At 35.8% G+C, this 19,407-nt stretch overlaps 3 protein-coding genes and 3 pseudogenes across 12 annotated transcripts; 5 read left to right on the top strand and 1 right to left on the bottom strand.

The window, feature by feature from the left end:
- The first annotated feature begins 720 nt into the window (after positions 1-720).
- On the top strand, positions 721-3,886 carry LOC104707614 (calcium-dependent protein kinase 31-like). The gene is made up of 8 exons (XM_010423989.3): positions 721-1,420; positions 2,054-2,197; positions 2,288-2,440; positions 2,718-2,830; positions 2,934-3,101; positions 3,187-3,314; positions 3,433-3,532; positions 3,641-3,886. The coding sequence occupies exons 1-8, from the start codon at positions 859-861 to the stop codon at positions 3,728-3,730; spliced, it is 1,458 nt and encodes a 485-aa protein (XP_010422291.1). The 5' UTR covers positions 721-858; the 3' UTR covers positions 3,731-3,886.
- Positions 3,887-6,859: 2,973 nt separating this feature from the next.
- LOC104707615 (uncharacterized) lies at positions 6,860-11,027 on the bottom strand. 9 transcript variants are annotated; one of them, XR_015564124.1, is made up of 22 exons: positions 10,697-10,999; positions 10,520-10,599; positions 10,287-10,373; positions 10,131-10,181; positions 9,923-10,040; positions 9,777-9,833; positions 9,614-9,678; positions 9,447-9,530; positions 9,288-9,338; positions 9,130-9,192; positions 8,989-9,035; positions 8,820-8,889; positions 8,670-8,732; positions 8,497-8,586; positions 8,346-8,384; positions 8,050-8,218; positions 7,884-7,961; positions 7,711-7,796; positions 7,577-7,625; positions 7,401-7,481; positions 7,209-7,302; positions 6,860-7,117 (listed from the first exon to the last, which is right to left on the bottom strand). XR_015564124.1 is itself a non-coding variant. In XM_010423990.2 (22 exons), exons 1-22 carry the CDS (start codon positions 10,812-10,814, stop codon positions 7,068-7,070), a joined length of 1,671 nt encoding a protein of 556 aa, XP_010422292.2. In that variant the 5' UTR covers positions 10,815-11,027; the 3' UTR covers positions 6,860-7,067. The 9 variants fall into 9 exon arrangements, 6 of the variants coding, with proteins under 6 accessions (XP_010422292.2, XP_087318498.1, XP_087318497.1 ...); XM_010423990.2 differs by having other exon boundaries at positions 8,069-8,218; positions 10,697-11,027; XM_087462372.1 differs by having other exon boundaries at positions 8,069-8,218; positions 10,480-10,599.
- Positions 11,028-12,773: 1,746 nt separating this feature from the next.
- LOC104709729 (putative F-box only protein 15 pseudogene) lies at positions 12,774-14,078 on the top strand (annotated as a pseudogene).
- A 661-nt stretch (positions 14,079-14,739) lies between these two features.
- LOC104707617 (calcium-dependent protein kinase 31-like) lies at positions 14,740-17,718 on the top strand. Of its 2 annotated transcripts, none has more exons than XM_010423992.3 (8): positions 14,740-15,454; positions 15,831-15,974; positions 16,049-16,201; positions 16,489-16,601; positions 16,719-16,886; positions 16,976-17,103; positions 17,245-17,347; positions 17,458-17,718. In XM_010423992.3, the coding sequence occupies exons 1-8, from the start codon at positions 15,301-15,303 to the stop codon at positions 17,521-17,523; spliced, it is 1,029 nt and encodes a 342-aa protein (XP_010422294.2). In that variant the 5' UTR covers positions 14,740-15,300; the 3' UTR covers positions 17,524-17,718. The 2 variants fall into 2 exon arrangements, with proteins under 2 accessions (XP_010422294.2, XP_087318495.1); XM_087462369.1 differs by having other exon boundaries at positions 14,959-15,454; positions 15,562-15,974.
- On the top strand, positions 14,896-15,285 carry LOC147940355 (calcium-dependent protein kinase 31 pseudogene; annotated as a pseudogene).
- Positions 17,719-18,067: 349 nt separating the features above from the next.
- Positions 18,068-19,325, top strand: LOC147940354 (putative F-box only protein 15 pseudogene; annotated as a pseudogene).
- The last annotated feature ends 82 nt before the right edge of the window (positions 19,326-19,407 follow it).

Here is a 19,407-nt window from a genome sequence, read left to right as displayed (position 1 = left end):
CAGCCTCAACCAATGTTAGTTGGGTGCGTACACCCTTATACACCGCATGTAAGGTAAGATATTGACATACATACCTTTCCATACGAGCAAGCCAAATGCAGTGCTGTCGTTTCCTCGGAGTCTTCTTCATCTTTCTCCTCAGTAGCCATTGCAGTTTTTAGACCCTGATTGGTATAATAAACCATTGCACAGTGAGTTTACAAACAGAACAGAGACATTAAACAGAGTAGAAAGCATTTTTACCTTCACATCACCGGAGCCTTTTGAACACACTTTCTTGATCCAGTAGAACTCTAACACGTTTCATCTAGGAAACAAACACAACCAGGATACGTTAGGTTCAAAACCCGCGTTTAAGGTTTCTATAAAACACATGTAAGGTCAGATAGATTGACATAACTTTTCATACTCACATATAATCTGCAACGCTTGCCTTCCTTAGGAGACTTTTTCATCTTCATTACCACCCGATCGATGTTAAGGATTCTTTGTTGTTTACTACTACTAGTTATCTTCAATAATAACATCAAAATATATAATGAATAAATCCCTCTAGTACCTTAAGTCCTTAACATAATCTAACGGTTCATTTGACACCATCGTTACGAACCTTCTGGCTGAGTCAGAGTGTTTCATCTTGTGTTGTTGTGTCCCAGCTTCTTCTATTCTATGTAACAAAAAAACAAAAAAAAAACAATAAATTTGAATATTTTAAAGACCATTGTCCATTGACTTAAAAATACCAAACGTACTACTAGTGTTCAGACTTCAGTTTCTTCTTACTTTTGAGTTCCTCCAAAAATCTAATCTTCTTCAATCAACCCAGAAGGGTTTCTGAAAAACTCACTATCAGATTAAATGGGTTGCTTCATCAGTAAAGACCCAAAAAAACCATCGAAGAAGACGATACTCGAGAAACCATTCATGGACATCAGAAAGCTTTACATCCTCGGTGAGAAATTGGGTGAAGGCCAATTCGGTATAACTCGAAAATGCGTTGAGAGATCCACTGATACGACATACGCCTGCAAAACCATACTCAAGAAGAACCTGAAGAAGGAAGAAGATGAGCAAGCCGTGAAGAGAGAGATTCGTATCATGAAGCATTTGTCTGGTCAACCAAACATCGTCGAGTTCAAATGCGCTTACGAGGATAAAAATGCTGTACATATCGTTATGGAGTTTTGTGGCGGTGGTGAGTTGTTTAAAAAAATCGAAGCTTTGTCCGATGCTGGCAAGTTTTACTCTGAGAAAGATGCTGTTGAGATCATTAGGCCTATTGTGAATGTTGTGAAGAATTGCCATTTCATGGGTGTGATGCATCGTGATTTAAAGCCTGAGAATTTCTTGCTTTCGAGTAATGATGATGATGCTGTGCTCAAAGCTACTGACTTTGGCTGCTCTGTCTTTATTGAAGAAGGTGATATATTCCTTTCTTTGAATGTGTTATTTGATAGGTTTTGAATCCGAGTATGTTAGTTTGCTTTAGTCATGTGATAAATTTGGTGACTTTTGTTCCTATGCATAGAGATTGGGACTCATAAACTTAGTTTAGAGCTTGTTCTTTAGTATTATAGAATTGGGTTTATGTTTTATCAAAACTAAGGCTACAGGTTGATCTTTGAGCTTAGAGATTCTTTGAGTGTGTTCTGTCTTTAACGAGTATGTTAGTTTGTGTCTGTTTGCTTTTAGGCCTTTAGTCATGTGCAAAATTTAGTGACTTTTGTTCCTATGCATAGAGAGATTGGGACTCAAAACTGAGGCTAGAGGTTGTATTTAATATAATCATCTTAGGAGTTTGATAGTTTTGGATTATGTTAATGTTTTGTATCTATAATATTTGTCTTGCACAAGTCTCTTTAGTATCAGAATCTGCGTTTGGTTGCTTCTGTCATGAAAAAATTTGGTTACTTCTGTTTTAGAGATTCGGATTTGGTGACTCATTGTCTTTTATTGAACAGATTTTTTTCAGGTATGCCATTTTAGTTAGTTTGTTTCTCATTTTACCATATGGTCGATTTGATGCATTTGTTTCTAAAACCAACAAAAACAGGAGAAGTATACCAGGATCGTGTTGGGAGTGCTTACTACGTTGCTCCTGAAGTATTAAACGGAAAATATGGGAAAGAAGCTGACATTTGGAGTGCAGGGATTATTTTGTACATCCTGCTCTGTGGCAAACCTCCCTATGTGGCCGGTAAGTAATTTATTTCTTCTACTGGATTTGTTTCTTCTTGGTGTTTGATCTGTAAGTAATTTATAGGCTTATGTTGTGTATAAATTGTAGAAACTGAGGAAGAGCTGCTCAAAGAGGTATTGAGAGACGCAATTGATTATAAGAGCAAACCGTGGCCTTCAATATCTGTGAAGGCACAGCATCTTGTCAAAAAGATGCTTACTAAAAACCCCAAGGAGCGATTCTCTGCTGCAGATGTTCTTGGTAAGTTCTTTTATTTCTCTTTTCTAGATAGTTCTTTGGTAAGCACAAATGTATCTGTTTGTGATTCTAATGCAATCAGATTAGATGGGGACATGATTGTTAGTGTTTAATGGGTGGAGAGCTTTTCCATCCAAAAGTAGCTTCAAGAATCCAGAACTATGCTCACTATGTTTGTGGAGAGCTTGTTTCCGCGTTAAAAGGAAACTATGTGAATCTTGAAGCCTTGTTCTTGTTCTGTCTGTAATGCTTTACTACAATCCTTGTTTGTTGTATATAGAACATCCATGGATGAAAGACGGAGAAGCTTCAGATAAGCCTATTGATGGTGTTGTTTTATCCCGTTTGAAGGAGTTTCGACATATGAACAAGTTTAAGAAGGTAGCTCTAAAGGTAATGAGTGTCCCGGTTCTTTCTAATTTATGTTACATATTATATCCTTGCAAATGATCTTTCTTCCTATAATTGTGTATGAAGCATCGATTATGATTTGCAGGTTAGTGCAGCAAATCTATCAGAAGAGGAAATCAAAGGTCTTAAGACACTGTTCACCAACATAGATACCGATAAAAGTGGTACAATTACTCTTCAAGAACTCAAAACAGGCCTGACCAGACTTGGATCTAAACTCACTAAATCCGAAGTGGAGGAACTCATGAAAGCCGTGAGTTATCATCATGTCTTTTAACTCTATATCATATCATCATGCCTCTTTAATTTTATCCAAAAGAAAGAGAAAAACATTTCAGGCTGATGTGGATGGTAATGGAACAATCGACATAGACGAATTTATCTCTGCAACGATGCATAGATATAAACTGGATCGAGATGATCATTTGTACAAATTATTTCAACACTTTGACAAAGATAGCGACGGGTAAGTTTCTTTCCACTTTTGTTTAATTATCAGATGTCAATAGAAACAGATCGAGAAATGTTCTTGCGAGGAACAGTGAGATAAAAGTTTAAACTAAAATGTGAAATGGTTATTGAAGGCACATAACGAAGGAAGAGTTGGAGATGGCTATGAAGGAGTATGGTGTAAAAGATGAAGGTAGTATCAAAGAAATCATAAACGAAGTCGATATCGATAATGTAAGTTTGTCCAATCCAATCCAATACATCAAACATAAAACATTAGACCTGTTTTTTGTTTTTTGAAACCTTGTAAGTGATGAACATGCAACTCTGTGTTACTTACAGGATGGAAGAATAAACTTTGATGAGTTCCGCACAATGATGAGAAGTGACAGCAGCCTGCTGCCACAAGGGGAACTTCTTCCCGTCAATTGAATCATATATGTATGCTCTTATTAGTTCTTGAATAACTTACTTTCTTGTAAAATTCACTTAAAAGGAGTCATTCTTTTCGTATTTGTGTTATATATCATAAACTGTCAAGTGCGTTAACATATTTAATATGGTTTCAAATATTTGCGTTAACAAAAACTATCTTTCCTTTCTCATCTTCAGTAAATCTCTCTCTAATTAAAAGAACCAAATTACACAGCAAAACGTACGAGGCAAGTCCCATCAGAAAGAAAAATTGTTTAGAGCATCTCCCATGGGGAGATAATAAAAAAATGGTAAAATGGGATTGGAAATATTTTAATATTAAATTTGGATAATTGTTTGGTTAAAAATTTTGTTAAGAAACTGTAAGATTGTATGCCTTTAATGGTAGATTCTAATTTTGGGTTCTTAAAATTTTAAATAAATATTATTAGAATTTTAGAAGTAGAATTTATTTTGTATAAATATTCAAATATTTTATATTTTACAATACTTTAAAAACTTATTGCATTTTATAAAAGTTTAAACAAAGGTTACACTAAAACATATTAAAAAACAAATTACAAAAATGATTAGTGTATAAGCTCAACATGTTTATACGTAGTTCAAATTTAACACTTAAAGTTTTTTCAACTAATTTTTAATAAATAGTTTTAAAACGAGTTTTTCTTTAAATTTAATAAAAAAATATTTTCAAACTAAGGGAGAATTGTTGGTTCATGAAGTTTAATGAATTTGAAAATCCAAACAAAAATCATGTGTTATTGATCATTGATTACAAAAATATGTTATTGACCATTGATTACAAAATAATTATCAAAATCATGTGTTATTGGTTATATGTAGGCCTAGTTATATGATCTATAAATAATAGTTAAAATCCTACTTTTTTTCCTTTGTAACACTCGATAATAAATATATGTAAATACACTCCATATATAGCCATTAATCAACTAAATTGGGGGGGGGGGGGAACATAGGCTAAAACTAATGCAATAAAATCAGCTAGATTAATGATCATTCTTTTAATTAATGATACTCTATGCTTATAAAATTTTAGTAGCTTCAATGTTTTGATAGTAATTATGAATATTTTAAATTCATAGTTGACCATGCCAAAAATTATACATTATCGCTCTACTCAAGTCTGTTCAGATGAGAACACAACCTTGTGGTTAATTATTCTCCAAGTTCAGGGTCAAGTTGAGGGTGTTGAGAGTTATATATGATTAACCATATGATATACATGTTACAAAGAAACAACAGATGATGCACCCAAAATGAGTACCTGATATATCTTCCCAGTGGTTATGTTTGGTTAGTGTGACACATGGAGAAATATTTATTAGTTCTCAAACACAATGTTAGTTACATGCATTTCCACAAATACTAATTAATCTGATCCTTCGTCGTCTTAAATGCATCGGAGAGTCTGAATGGCTACCTCTTTATTACAAGAGTGTTTTCTTCTTTGTTGTGTGCATTGCATGTTAACAACTAGAACATCACGACAGTGGCATTGAAAAGTTATTGCTCCATACTCAGTTGGTCTTTGAGTTTTCAATGCATTTAGAAGGCAAACTCCTTCGCACCACTCCACCTCAGCACACATGCATGATTTTCTCTAAGCCAAGTTTCATTAATTGTTAAGTAGTTAAACCTAGCCCTAACTAGAATCAACCCCACAATTTAACAGCAAACATAAAGAAATATAGACATTGTTTATATATATATATATAGACATTGTTAGCATCGAATAAATTTATAGAGAAGAAGAAAAAATGATGCCTTAAATTAAATAGAGAGCAAACTTGGGAGAAAAATGGGCATTGAAGAGATTGCACAGTTGAAGAGATTGAAGATGTTGAAAAAAAATATTTAACACATTCAACTTAGAAAGTTGAAAAGATAAACTAATTAAATAGGAAAAGTATTCGACTTGTTCATCCAGTTTTTTTAAGATAAATGGGTTAAATGATATTCAACCCAATTTTATTCAACTTATTAATATTTTCAACTTATTAAGTTTTAAGCAAATATTTGAGAGACTTTGTTACTTGTTCGAACTTATTTGCTTGTGGAAGTTTTAAGGGAATTAAAGTGTCTAGCTACAACAGTTGTTTTTTTTTTGCTTACGCATAAAAAAGGATGCAATAAAAAAAAAAAAAAATTGAGATGGAAAAGTAACCACAGTGAAGGAACCTATCACACAAATTATTACGCAGCTTTACATGTCAATGTTGTCAGTGAAGAAGTCTTTGCCTGCCTTTTAGTTTTTAAGAAAAAATGTATTCTCGATCGGCTTTATTTGTAAATACAAATAACAAATCGGAGATGTCATATACAAATCGGAGATGGAAAAGTAACCATAGTGAAGGAACTTATCAATCAGTTTTATTTGTAAACTAGAACCAACCCCACAATTCAACAACAACCATAAAGAAAGATATAACATCGTTAGCGTCGAATAAATTCACAGAGAAAAAGAAAAAACGATGCTTTAAATTAAATAGAGAACAAGCTTAGGAGAAAAAATAGTCATTAAAGAGACTGCACAGTTGAAAATGTTGAAAAAGTTGAAAATTTTATTCAACCAATATTTTCCATTTGAATTGAAGAGGTCAAAAAAAAATTATTCAACTTAGAAAGTTAAAAAATAAACTAATTATAGAAAAAATGTTCAAATTGTTCATCTACTTTTTTGAATATGAATGGATTAAATGATATTCAACCTAATTTTATTTAACTTATTATTTTTAATTTATTGAGTTTTAAGTAATCATTTGCTAGTACTTAGGGAAGGACAAGAGACTTTGTTACTTGTTCGAACTTATTTACTTGTGGGAGTTTTAAGGGAATTAAAGTGTTGTCTAGCTAACAACAGTTGTTTTTTTTGCTTACGTATAAAAAAATGATGCAATCGATTGATAGTTAAAAAAAAAATTCTAATTGAGATGGAAAAAATAACCACAGTGAAGGAACTTATCACACAAATTAAAAGGAATATTTTCTACGTAGAATTATATTATTCAGTTGAGGATGTTATTTATTTTAGTTTTCCAATCATGTCGTTTTCTTAGTGACTAAAACTAATGTGACTGGTTTTATCACGATCAGTGTGCAGCGTGCTAACAAAAACACAGGACACCTAAACTGGAAAACTAAAACCAGAAGTAAAAAGTCTTAAATTATTACGCAGCTTTACATGTCAATGTTGTCAGTGAAGATGTCTTGCCTGCCTTTCAGTTTTTAAGACAAAATGTATTCTCCACCGGCTTTATTCTTAAATATATATATATGTACAAAATGTATAAACGAGGAATGAAGAGCTTTCAACTCAATTTCTCAAATGTGCCTGCAGAAGCTTCCTCGCAGCCAAAATAAATCCTGTAAAAGACTTTTCCATATTACAAATCTGAATCGAGCTTCTACGATCAGGAATATGAGACAAATGTTAGTCAGAAAAATCAAGACTTGCCTAAAAACAGAGGAGAAGGTCTAGTGGGTCTTGACTTAAACTCTGGATGAAACTGAACTCCAACATAAAATGGATGATCTTGAAACTCAATCACCTGTTGAAACAAAAAGATTTTGCAGAGAAAAAAAAAAAAAGAAACCAAAACAAACAAGAGACCAAACACTAAGATGGTGTTTTCTTCTTTTTATATACCTCAACTCGTTTCCCTGTATCATCTTTACCCACAAGTCTTAAACCAGCTTCTTCAAGTACTTGAGCTACTTCTGGATTCACCTACCATCATTATTATATAAATACACCTTTTGTCACATCGTTGTTGTACATACATTCACTTTAGACCAGCTTACCACCGTTAATGAAATACCAACCTCGTAACGGTGCCTATGCCTTTCGTCTAGGTAACAAACGTCACCGTATCTGGTAAATAGAAAAAAAAAACTTGCTGTCTTTAAACCCTGAACTGAAAGCTACAAGGAAACGGCAAAGATAAATGCCAACTTACAGTTTTGAAGTGAGAGAGTCTCGGTTCTGTAAATGTGTTCTTCGGGATCCAAGTCTCATTGTGCTTCCCATATGTGTTCTTGAGCCCTGTAAGGGGTAATATCAACAACAGTGAGAGAATGAACGGAACGGACTCCATTGATGGGTTTCTGAATACATGTTTGGAATGCATACTTCTGGCATAAATATAACAACAGGGTCAGGTGTCTGAGCATCGAACTCGGTGCTATTTGCTCTTTCCAAGCCCAAAACCTGAAACCAATGTCAGAGAATAAGAAAAAGAAAGACAAGACATAGTCTTAGGAAGATAGCAAGTTGAAGCTGTGAGTTCAGAGTTTACAAGATACTATATTTCTTACAGATCTGGCAAACTCAATTACTGCAATTTGCATCCCCAAGCAGATCCCAAGATAAGGAATTTTGTTGTCTCTAGCGTATTTGGCTGCTAAAACCATTCCGTTCACGCCACGATCTCCAAAACCACCAGGAACCAGAATGCATTCTGCGCTCTGCAAACAACCAAAAAGAGTGACTATAAATTGTCTGTCGGCAAACAAATTTCTCCTTTTCAATACACAAGTGGAGGGTTATGGACTAAATATTTAAATCAGAGAATCCTAAGACTGATATTCTCACCTTCAAGATCTTCCAAGCAGCAGCATGTGCCTCCGGAGTCTGCAAAGGAGAAAGTGATGCTTAAACGGAAAACAGTGATAGTGAGGCTAAAGAGTAAACTCTGGATCAGAAAGATGAAAGAAGATGAAAGTCATTAATTAATGATATATACCGATTTCTCACTTTCGTCATCCAGATCTGAAGCTGCAATCCATTCGATATGTGGCTTCAATGAACATGCAATGCAGGCATGAAGAAGGGCCTGCAATGAAGAGAAAAGCAAACAAGGCGGTAGAAATTAAATTGGTACAAAACCAAAGTCTAAAATTTACTTTTTAAGTTTACCTTAACAACCGACAGATAAGAATCCGTTAGACCAATGTACTTTCCAACCATAGCAATTTTGACCTATACATAAGAAAAGGACAGTCTCTTTGAATAAGAAAAGTCAAGGCTCTAAAACAAAGTTGTACTAGCCAGCTGTAAAATACACACATGATTTGTCAAGTTATCAAAAGTCTCAGCCATCTTAGTCCAGCTATCCAGATCAGGTGCTGTAGCAACGCTGAAAGAGATGAGTTATATGGAATCTCATGTTACGCTGAAAGTGTTCAATTATGATATCGGATGTAATGAACTGAACATTATAAGAAATGAGACTAACCTAGTTAGATTCAATTGTTTGAGAATCGAGTGATGAGCGTTTTGATTCTGCAGCAACAGCGTACATGGAAAACAACTTCAATAACAAAACACATATTTCTATTCCCTTTTCTTGCAAGAGCCTAAAAAGCATCAAACTTACACGGAGTAGGAGAGGAACATGCCAAATGTTTGGAACATCATGGATATTGAGAATATTAGCTGCCTGTAAGAAGTCATCAAGTGATATGAGATCCCAACCGCATAAGATAAACATCAGTTTAATAAATACATAACGTAGACTTCATACAAAACTTATACCGCCACATGACAAAACTGAGACAATTTTGCCTTTGTAGTTTCCAGCAGTGGCTGTAGAAAAAAGAAAAAAAAGAGACATGTCAGCAACTGTGACTGGACAAACATTTACCAAGGTGTATGCAAATTCTAACTGATCTGAGTAAATTTTGAAAGCGATACCTGAGCAGAGCGACATGCCAAAAAGTGAGGAGTCAATCCCAAAGCTCTTAGTTCTCGGACACTGTGTTGGGTTGGCTTTGTTTTCTGCATGAAGGTTAAAACAGAATTTAAAGTTAACCATCATTCTGAATAAAGTAGTCCAGTGCTTGAGCAGGTAGGAAATCTACCTGTTCCCCAACAACCCCCAGAACGGGAATCAAGCTCACGTGAATCAGGCAAAAGTTTTCTTGTCCTAGCAAGGGAAATATGAACAAACAAACATCATCAAGAATAAAAAAAGTAGAGAAAGCATACTAACTTGCTCCAGAGGAGATAGTTTCAGAGGCTTACCAAATGAGAATGACAATTGTCTCAAGGCCTCGATAAAAGGCATTGATTCGATGTCACCTATCGTATAAGCAGCAGAAAAAAAGAAAAGTAGATTTAAGGATCTTTAAGTAAACGAGAACCAAGATATGAATGGTATGGTAACGTACCAACAGTTCCTCCCAGCTCAATAACACAAACATCAGCTTGGCCTTCCTTTCCATCCACAGGTATCAGTGAGACTGACTCAATCCAACCCTTGATTGCATCTGTAATGTGTGGAACAACCTTAAAAACAGAACCCGGATTTAAATTGGAATCACATCACATGAGCAACGTACAACACAATCCTACTAATTCAACCACACAAAGTTTTACCTGAACAGTCTTCCCAAGGTAGTCGCCTTTGCGTTCCTTGTCAAGAACAGACTGGTTGAGAAAGAAAAAAAGGGGAAAACGCTCACGTTAAGCACGTTAAAGTTAACACTTAACAGCATACATATCTAACACAAGACAAAATAAATATGAGAGTACCTGATAAATCTTCCCAGTGGTTATGTTGTTGTCTTTGGTTAGTGTCACATCGAGAAATCTTTCGTAGTTCCCCAAATCAAGGTCAACCTTTAGACATGGTGATGAACACAAAGTCAAACAGCGATATATATTACATTCTTAAAGCAACTATACATGTATCATCAGTGAGTGAGACTGAGAGAGATGGCTTTACGAAACAGTAGTAGTGTAGAGTGTAAAGAAAACAAGAAAACCTCTCCACCATCATCGAGTACAAAGACCTCTCCATGTTCAAAAGGGGACATAGTACCAGCATCAGTGTTCAAATATGGATCTGCATAAGATCAATTCAAAAAAAAAAAAAGGCTCAAACTTTATTGTGTGAAACTAACAAACAGAGGAGTGCAGAGAGAGAGAAGAGATCTTAAAACCAATTTTAATGGAGGTAACTCGAAGGCCACAAGCTTTAAGCACGACGCCGATACTACTAGCTGTAACGCCTTTGCCAAGCCCACTCACCACTCCTCCAGTCACCAACACGTACTTCATCTCCTCCAATTACGAACCGCACACCAACTGTTTGTCTTATTGTCTGATCGGAAACTACAAAATGCGACTCTGGTTTCCCCAATCCAATCATAGACTTCTTTTCCAGGAATAATAAAATTCAACCACTAGTATACTCCCACGTGTCCCGCACTTTTCTTTCTTTCTTTTTTTTTTTCTGGTTGCTTAAAACGATCTCACTCTTTCCTTTAATATATAGGGGCATGTATGATATTGGATTAATGATTTCATAAGACTTTTGTTTTTTTTTATTATTTTTAATTTTTATAAATCAAATTTTGTTATATAAAAGAGAAATACTATAAAATAACACTAAAACAATTTTTATAGACAATTATAGCACATATTCCCTAAATTTATTAAAATAGCACTATTTAATATATTAAAATATTTAAAATTAATTTTTAGAATTTTTTTTTAGATTTGAATTTTCAATTTCACATTTAAGGTATAGTTTCGAGGAGTAGGGTTTAATATTTTTTTTTTCAACTAACATTATTTAAAATAAAACCCCTAGATTGGTTGCCCAAACTAGAGGAAAGGTGTTTACAAACAACGTTTCTGACAATAACATTCTAGAAGAGCGAGCTAAACAATCAGCCTTCACGTTGGACGTCCTTGGGATCTTGGAAAGGGTGAAAGGAGGCAAGGAGGCACTAAGCTCCTGGAACTCATCAAGAAGCGTAGAGAAAGTCGGCCACTCCTCCGGCGCTTGCACCATCGCTAGTAACTCTGCAGAATCCGTCTCGAACCTCCAGCAAACAATTCCTCTGGAAAGGATACACTCCATCGCCCATAATAATGCTTCTAACTCTGAATGAAGTGGGGATGCACTGCAACGTCGACATCTGGCACCCATAACTAAAGTCTGATCCTCACCATCACCACACCACCATCCAAGACCTGAATTTGGTTCCGTAGCTTTCCACGAACCATCAACTTGACAATGAATTATCATCTCCGGAGTGTGCAAGGAATCCGTCAAAACGGAATCAACCCTTGCAGCTATTTGGGCTTCCTCCCACCACAATTGTTCACGTAAGGCCTGATTAATGATGTCTATTGGCTCTGATTGTAATCCTTGAAATACTTTTTTATTCCTATCTTTCCATAAGCATCATACCAGCCACGGTATCGAACCGTGAGTAGTTCCTAAAGCCATAGGGGTTAGTCCTTTGCCATATATAAAATCTAAGTTAGAATAAATCGAACCAAATGGGAACTTGTCTGTGCATGATCCAACAAAAATCCTCTCCCAAACCTGATGGGAATGAGTACACTCAAATAAGGTATGGTTAATAGACTCTTTCTCTAAATCACATCTCTTACATACCGTGTCACAATTAACTTCCCGAGAGGCTAATCGCACCGTCACCGGAAGAGAGCCAGATGCGATTTGCCAAAAAAAGTGTTTGATTTTAGGTGGTACCTGAAGCTCCCAAGCCTGAGCCTTCAGGACATTAAAGTTGGGTTAAGTCAGGTTATAAGGTAGCTTAAGCTATGAAAGCTGAAATTGAATTCGGTCCCAACTTTAGAGTAGGATTTAATATTTTAAATTTAAGATTTAATTTTGAAAAATTAATTAATGTTATTTTTGAAATTTTAGAGATATTGTGTTAAGTTTGTAAAAAAAACTTATTTTGATGTTATTTTTGAGAATTTCCCTAAATAAAATTGATAACAGAAAATATTTAAATGTTGCTGCTAATGTTTATTTAGAATTCAATAATTGGGAACGAGTTAATATTTCGGAACCCGCAACGTTTTTGGTTTACTTCAATTCGAATGGTATTTCGGCTCTTGTCAAAAAAAAAAAAAAAATGGTATTTCGGCTCGGTTAAACCGTAACAGTTTTTGGTTCGGTTGATCAAAATTCGACGCCTAAACCCTAAAAGTCATAACCTGAACCTAAGTTTCACAATCCTAATAAGAAGAAGAAACCTTACAATTGAAGTTTCGATTATACAGCGAGCGCCAATGGAAGAAACCTCGAAGCGGTCGTTGCCACCTGAGCTAATAGAAGAAATACTAAGCAGGACTCCTGCTGAGTCTTTGAACCGATTCAAGTGGACGTGCAAGCAATGGTACGATCTCATCACCGACAAGAGATTCGTGTACAGTCACTTGGATCGCTCTCCGGAACGTTTCATAAGGATCGATGATAAACAGACGGTTCAAATCATGGATCCGGTGACCGGAATCCATTAAGATTCACCAATCCCAGACGTGTTTCGCTCTCCATATTCGTTTGATTCTATGGTTCACTGTGATGGACTCATGCTTTGTATGTGTCATTACTCGAGTTTCCGACATATAAGAGGCGCCACTGTCGCAGTATGGAATCCGGTAACGAGGAAAATCAAACGGATCGAACCCTTGGTCTGTTACTCTGAAACTGATTACTTTGGGATTGGATACGACAATACATGTCGCCATAACTACAAGATCTTGAGGTTTTCTGGTCCTCTGTCTCGTGGTGATCCAGAGTGTGAGATATATGAATTCAAGTCTGATTCATGGAGAACTCTTGGTGCTAAGTTTGATTGGTCTGTAGATACTCAGTGCAGAGGTGTGTCAGTGAAGGGTAATATGTATTGGATTGCTAAACGTACAGAGAAGGAAGAGTGTATCCTCAGTTTTGATTTCTCCATGGAAACGTTCAAGGACATATGCTTTTTTCCTTGTTGTAAATATCGACTGGACAGATACTCTTTTCTTAATTGTTGTAAAACTCGAAGCTTAGGCTGTTTCAAAGGAGATAGACTCTCTTTGTTACTACAACATGGTGATGGAGTGTGGTCAATGCATATTGAGGTGTTTGTGACAAACAAATTGAGTGACAGGGTTGTTTCGTTTAGCAGATATTTTAATGTCACTAGCCCTTATCTTCCGGCGTTACAGTCTTATTATATTAAGTCTCATCCGGGACACTTCATTGGCAAGCACAACAGTATCATGGTATGGTGTGAGGCAAATGACAACAAAGATGAAAAGTGGTGTACTTGCATCATTCTTTACCACATTGATGAAGGTGGGATCAGAAAACAAATTGAAACAGGGCGACATGAAGTGTTACAGTACGATATCCCGTTTATTTGTAGCTACGTGTATGTTCCAAGTCTGATTCCGGTTCCATAATAAGAGGTTCGTTTCTTGTTCTTAACACTCTGTTTTTGTTTTTTAGTTCTTTGTGTTTGTTGATCCGATCTTTCTACAATGTGTTTTGAAATCAGCTATACATATGTTATTGGCATACACTACTGGTTTTGGATTCTGTTATGATTTTGAGAAGTTTAACTTTTTAGTCTACAGAGTAGCATCCAAAGGTTATGCGATGGAGACTGCAGTAGCTATCTAGAAATCCCTTAGTAATGGTGTGAGCTTGTAGGGTTTTAGGTTTTGGTAAGAAAAAAAATAACCAATATGAAAATTTGTAATGGATGGAAATACTTGTCATATATGTTACATCCAAAGAGTTACATTTTACAAGAAGTTTTGCAAGAATCTAAAGTAAAATTACCCAAAACTTTTTTTTTTCTTGCTTCTTGATCCCTTTGTTCCTTGAAAGCTCGTGAAACTTCTTTAGGAAAAGAATTTTTTTGTGGAATTTATATTTCCACTAAATTATGTAAGATTGGTTAACTCGTTGGTTTCAAATGTATGAAATTGAAAGTTTTAGACCGTCACCTAAGCCTAAAGACCAATATCAATGTTGAGTAAAGTCTACTGTCTACCACTTGTATAGAACAAATTGAGTTAAAACTAATAAAAAACTTGATCAACACTTCAAAATATTTAAAGACCAATATTTTAATTGAATTTTTTTAAAAGTCTTCGTGGACTAAGTAAAAATCATATAAAGAAATGACCAGTTTGAATATTTAAAGACCAAACTTTTTAGTCTAATGTTGGCAACTTGGCAGTTGGCACTAGCCTGGAAGAACAATGACCTTCATAAAAAATAAAAATCCAAAATTTTCAAAACCCATTTCCAAAAAGTTTACATTTTTGACAAAATTTGAGGTTCTCTTCTCGAAGATCATAATCTACAAACTCAGATTAAATGGGTTGCTCCATCAGTAAAGACCCAAAACCATCGAAGAAGACCATACTCGAGAAACCCTTCGTGGACATCAGAAAGCTTTACATCCTCGAGGAGCAATTGGGTAAAGGCCACTTCGGTATAACCAGAAGATGCATAGAGAAATCAACAGGTACGACTTACGCCTGCAAAACCATACTCAAGACGAATCTAAAGAAGGAAGAAGATGAGCAAGCCGTGAAGAGAGAGATTCGTATCATGAAGCATTTGTCTGGTCAACCAAACATCGTCGAGTTCAAACGTGCTTACGAGGACAAAGAGTCTGTACATATCGTTATGGAGTTCTGTGGCGGTGGTGAGTTGTTCAAAAAGATCGAAGCTTTGTCCGATGCTGGCAAGTGTCACTCTTAGAAAGATGCTGTTGAGATGATTAGGCCTATTGTGAATGTTGTAAAGGTTTGCCATTTCATGGGTGTGATGCATCGTGATCTAAAGCCTGAGAATTTTTTGCTCTCGAGTAATGATAAGAATGCTGTGCTCAAAGCTATTGACTTTGGGTGTTCTGTCTTTATAGAAGAAGGTAAGATTCCTTTCTTTGAGTGTGTTAGTTTGGTAGGTTTTGGATCCGACTATGTTAGTTTGCATTACTCATGTGCGAAATTTGGTGACTTTTGTTCCTGTGGACAGAGATTGGGACTCACAAACTGAGTTTAGAGGTTGATCTTTGTTATAATCATCTTAGGAGTTTGCTAGATTTGGATTTGGTATGTAAGTGTTTTGAATCTATAATCTTTAGTATCAGAATCTGCGTTTGGTTGCTTCAGTCATGAGAAAATTTGGTTACTTTTGTTTTAATGCATAGAGAATGTTTTCAGGTATGCCAAATTAGTTACTTTGGTTCTTATTTTTCTCATATGGTTTGACTCAATGCATTCTTCTGAAACCAACCAAAACAGGAGAAGTATACCGGAAGCGTGTCGGGAGTGCTTACTACGTAGCTCCTGAAGTATTACAGGGGAATTACGGGAAAGAAGCAGACGTATGGAGTGCAGGGATTATTTTGTACATCCTGCTCTGTGGCAAACCTCCCTATGTGGCCGGTAAGAACTTGAAGCTACTGGATTTGTTTTCTCTTGGTGTTTGATCTGTAGTTTATAGGATTTATGTTGTGTAGAAACTGAGCAAGAGCTGCTCAAAGAGGTATTGAAAGACGCAATTGATTATGAGAGCAAACCATGGCCTTTGATATCTGTGAAGGCAAAACATCTTGTCAAAAAAATGCTTACTAAAAACCCCAAGGAACGGTTCTCTGCTGCAGATGTTCTTGGTAAGTTCCTTTATTTCTCTTTTCTAGATAGTTCTAGAGCCAACACAAATGTTAAATCTGTCTGTGATTCTAAAGAACTCAAATTAGATGGGGCAATCATTGTTAGTGTTTGGTGGGTGGGATTTAGGTGAGTTCCAAAAGAAGTTTCAAGAATCTAGAATTACGCTCTCACTATGTTTGTGGAGAGCTTCTTTCCTCAATAGAACTTTAGGAGTTCAAGGAATCTTAAAGTCTTGTTTGTGTTCTGTTTGTAACGCTTTACTACTATCCTTGTTTGTTGTATATAGGACATCCATGGCTAAAAGACGGAGAAGCTTCAGATAAGCCTATTGATGGTGTTGTTTTATCCCGTTTGAAGGAGTTTCGACGTATGAACAAGTTTAAGAAAGTAGCTCTAAAGGTAAAGAGTGTCCCGGTTCTATCTAATTTATGTTACATATCATATCCTTGCAAATGATCTTTCTTCCTATGATTGTGTATGAAGCATCGGTTATGATGTGTGCAATCTGATTTGCAGGTTAGTGCAGCAAATCTATCAGAAGAGGAAATCAAAGGTCTTAAGACACTGTTCACCAACATTGACACCGACAAAAGTGGCACAATTACTCTTCAAGAACTCAAAACAGGCCTGACCAGACTTGGATCTAAACTCACTAAAACCGAAGTGGAGGAACTCATGGAAGCCGTGAGTTATCATCATCACATCTTTTAACTTGCCATTTTCTGATCACTTGTCAAATCCAAAATCTTGAATAACAGAGAAGTACATTTCAGGCTGATGTGGATGGTAATGGAACAATCGACATAGACGAGTTTATCTCTGCGACGATGCATAGATATAAACTGGATAGAGATGATCATTTGTACAAATTATTCCAACACTTTGACAAAGACAACGACGGGTAAGTTTCTTTCAAACAGTGAAATGGTTTGAACTGTGAGATGTGAGATGTGAGATGAAAGTTTAAACTAAAATAGAAACAGTGAAGAGTTGGAGTTGAAAGTTTAAACTAAAATGTGAAATGGTTTGTCTTATACAAAAGGCACTTAACAAAGGAAGAGTTGGAGATGGCTATGAAGGAGTATGGTGTAAAAGATGAAGAAGGTAGTATCAAAGAAATTATAACCGAATTCGATAGCGATAATGTAAGTTTTTCCAATCCAATCCAATCCAATATATCAAACATAAAACATTAGACCTGTTTTTTGTTTTTTGAAACCTTGTAAGTGATGAACAACGTAACTATGTGTTACAGGATGGAAAAATAAACTTTGATGAGTTCCGCACAATGATGAGAAGTGACAGCTGCCTGCGGGCATAAGGGGAACTTCTTCCAATCAATTGAATCATATCGGAGAAAACCAAAGTGAGAGAGTTAGTTTGAGCTGTCAAATCCCTATAACGGACTCATTAATTCTTTTGGTATTTGTGTTAATTGTGTTCATTATTAAGTGTGATAACTTTGTCAATATGATTCTATAAATATTTGAGAATATTGGTATCAATTGTTACATGAGATGAGAGGCTCTTATATAGCCGATACAATTTGATTTACCAATACTAAACCAATATTAACCAACACTAAACCGGTACATATTTGATTACTCTAATATGCATACAATATGAATATTGAGATTTTATAATATCTATTTTGTAAAATTGTATAGTTTTCTTCTTTTGTCAAAAGTATTTTTATATACACATAAGAATATTAAAACAAAAAAACTCTGAACCGCTCAACATTATTGGTTTACTTTAATTCGATTGGTATTTTTTGGTTCGGTTGACCACGATATTATAGCGCTTAAAGTCTTAAACCTAAGTAAAAAAGAAACAAGAAACCTTATCAATCAAGAAACCACATCTCTCTGTTTCAATCAATCAAGCGTTCATGGCTTCTTCTTCGAAGCGTTTGTTGCGGTTTTTGCCATTTGAGCTAATAGAAGAAATACTAATCAGGACTCCTGCTGAGTCTTTGAACCGATTCAAGTCGACGTGCAAGCAATGGTACGATCTCATCACCGACAAGAGATTCGTGTACAATCACTTGGATCGCTCTCCGGAACGTTTCATAAAGATCGATGATGATCAGGCTGTTCAAATCATGGATCCGGTGACCGGAATCCATAAAGATTCACCAGTTCCAGACGTGTTTCGCTATCCACATTCGTTTGATTCTATGGTTCACTGTGATGGACTCATGCTGTGTTTCGGTGGTTACCCGATTTACGATAGAGAAAGAGACGTCGATCTCGCAGTTTGGAATCCGGTAACGAGGAAAATCAAATGGATCGAACCGTTGGTCTGTTACTCTGAAACTGATGATTACTTTGGGATGGGATACGACAATACGTGTCGCCATAACTACAAGATCTTGAGGTTTTCTGGTCCTCTGTCTTATGATGATCTAGAAGAGTTTGAGATATATGAATTCAAGTCTGATTCGTGGAGAAGTCTTGATGCTAAGGTCGATTTGGATATAGATATTGATTGCAAAGGTGTGTCAGTGAAGGGTAATATGTATTGGGTTACTGATGAAAAGTTTATTCTAAGTTTTGATTTCACCATGGAAACGTTCAAGAACGTATGCGTTTTTCCTAGTACCCGGGAGACTAGACGATTAGGCTGTTTCAGTGGAGATAGGCTCTCTTTATTACTACAAGATATGCAGGATGATGAGGAAGAAGTATCAACGGAGATTGAGGTGTGGGTGACAAACAAGTTGACTGATGGAGTTGTTTCGTTTACCAAATTTTTTAATGTCACTAGCCCTCAGCTTCCGTTGTTACATTACCATACTGATATGGCTCGTCCGGGATACTCCATTGGAAATCACAAAATTATCATGACATGGTGCGAAGGATATGTCAAGGAAGATGATGATAAGTGGTTTACTTGCATCACTTTTTACCATATTGATCAAGGTGGGATCAGAAAACAAATCGAGACAGGACGCCATGGATCTCACTACAGTGACCCGTTTATTTGTAGCTATGTGTACGTTCCAAGTCTGATTCCGATTCCAGACTAAGAAGGTTGTTTGGTGTTCTTAAAACTCTTTTTTTCTTCTTCTTCTTCTGTGTTTATTTATTTTTGATCAAGGATCATCCTTCTACCATGTATTTTGACATCAACTATGTTAGTTTTGGATTCTGTAATGATCTTGACAAGTTTTACGTTTTGGTACACAGTAGTATGTGTATCA

Source organism: Camelina sativa, chromosome 8, assembly GCF_030686135.1.
Source record: "Camelina sativa cultivar CO46 ecotype springtype chromosome 8, ASM3068613v1".
NCBI classification, from domain to species: domain Eukaryota; kingdom Viridiplantae; phylum Streptophyta; class Magnoliopsida; order Brassicales; family Brassicaceae; genus Camelina; species Camelina sativa.
Note: the sequence above shows the minus strand (reverse complement) of the source record. Positions and strands in the feature narration are given on the sequence as shown.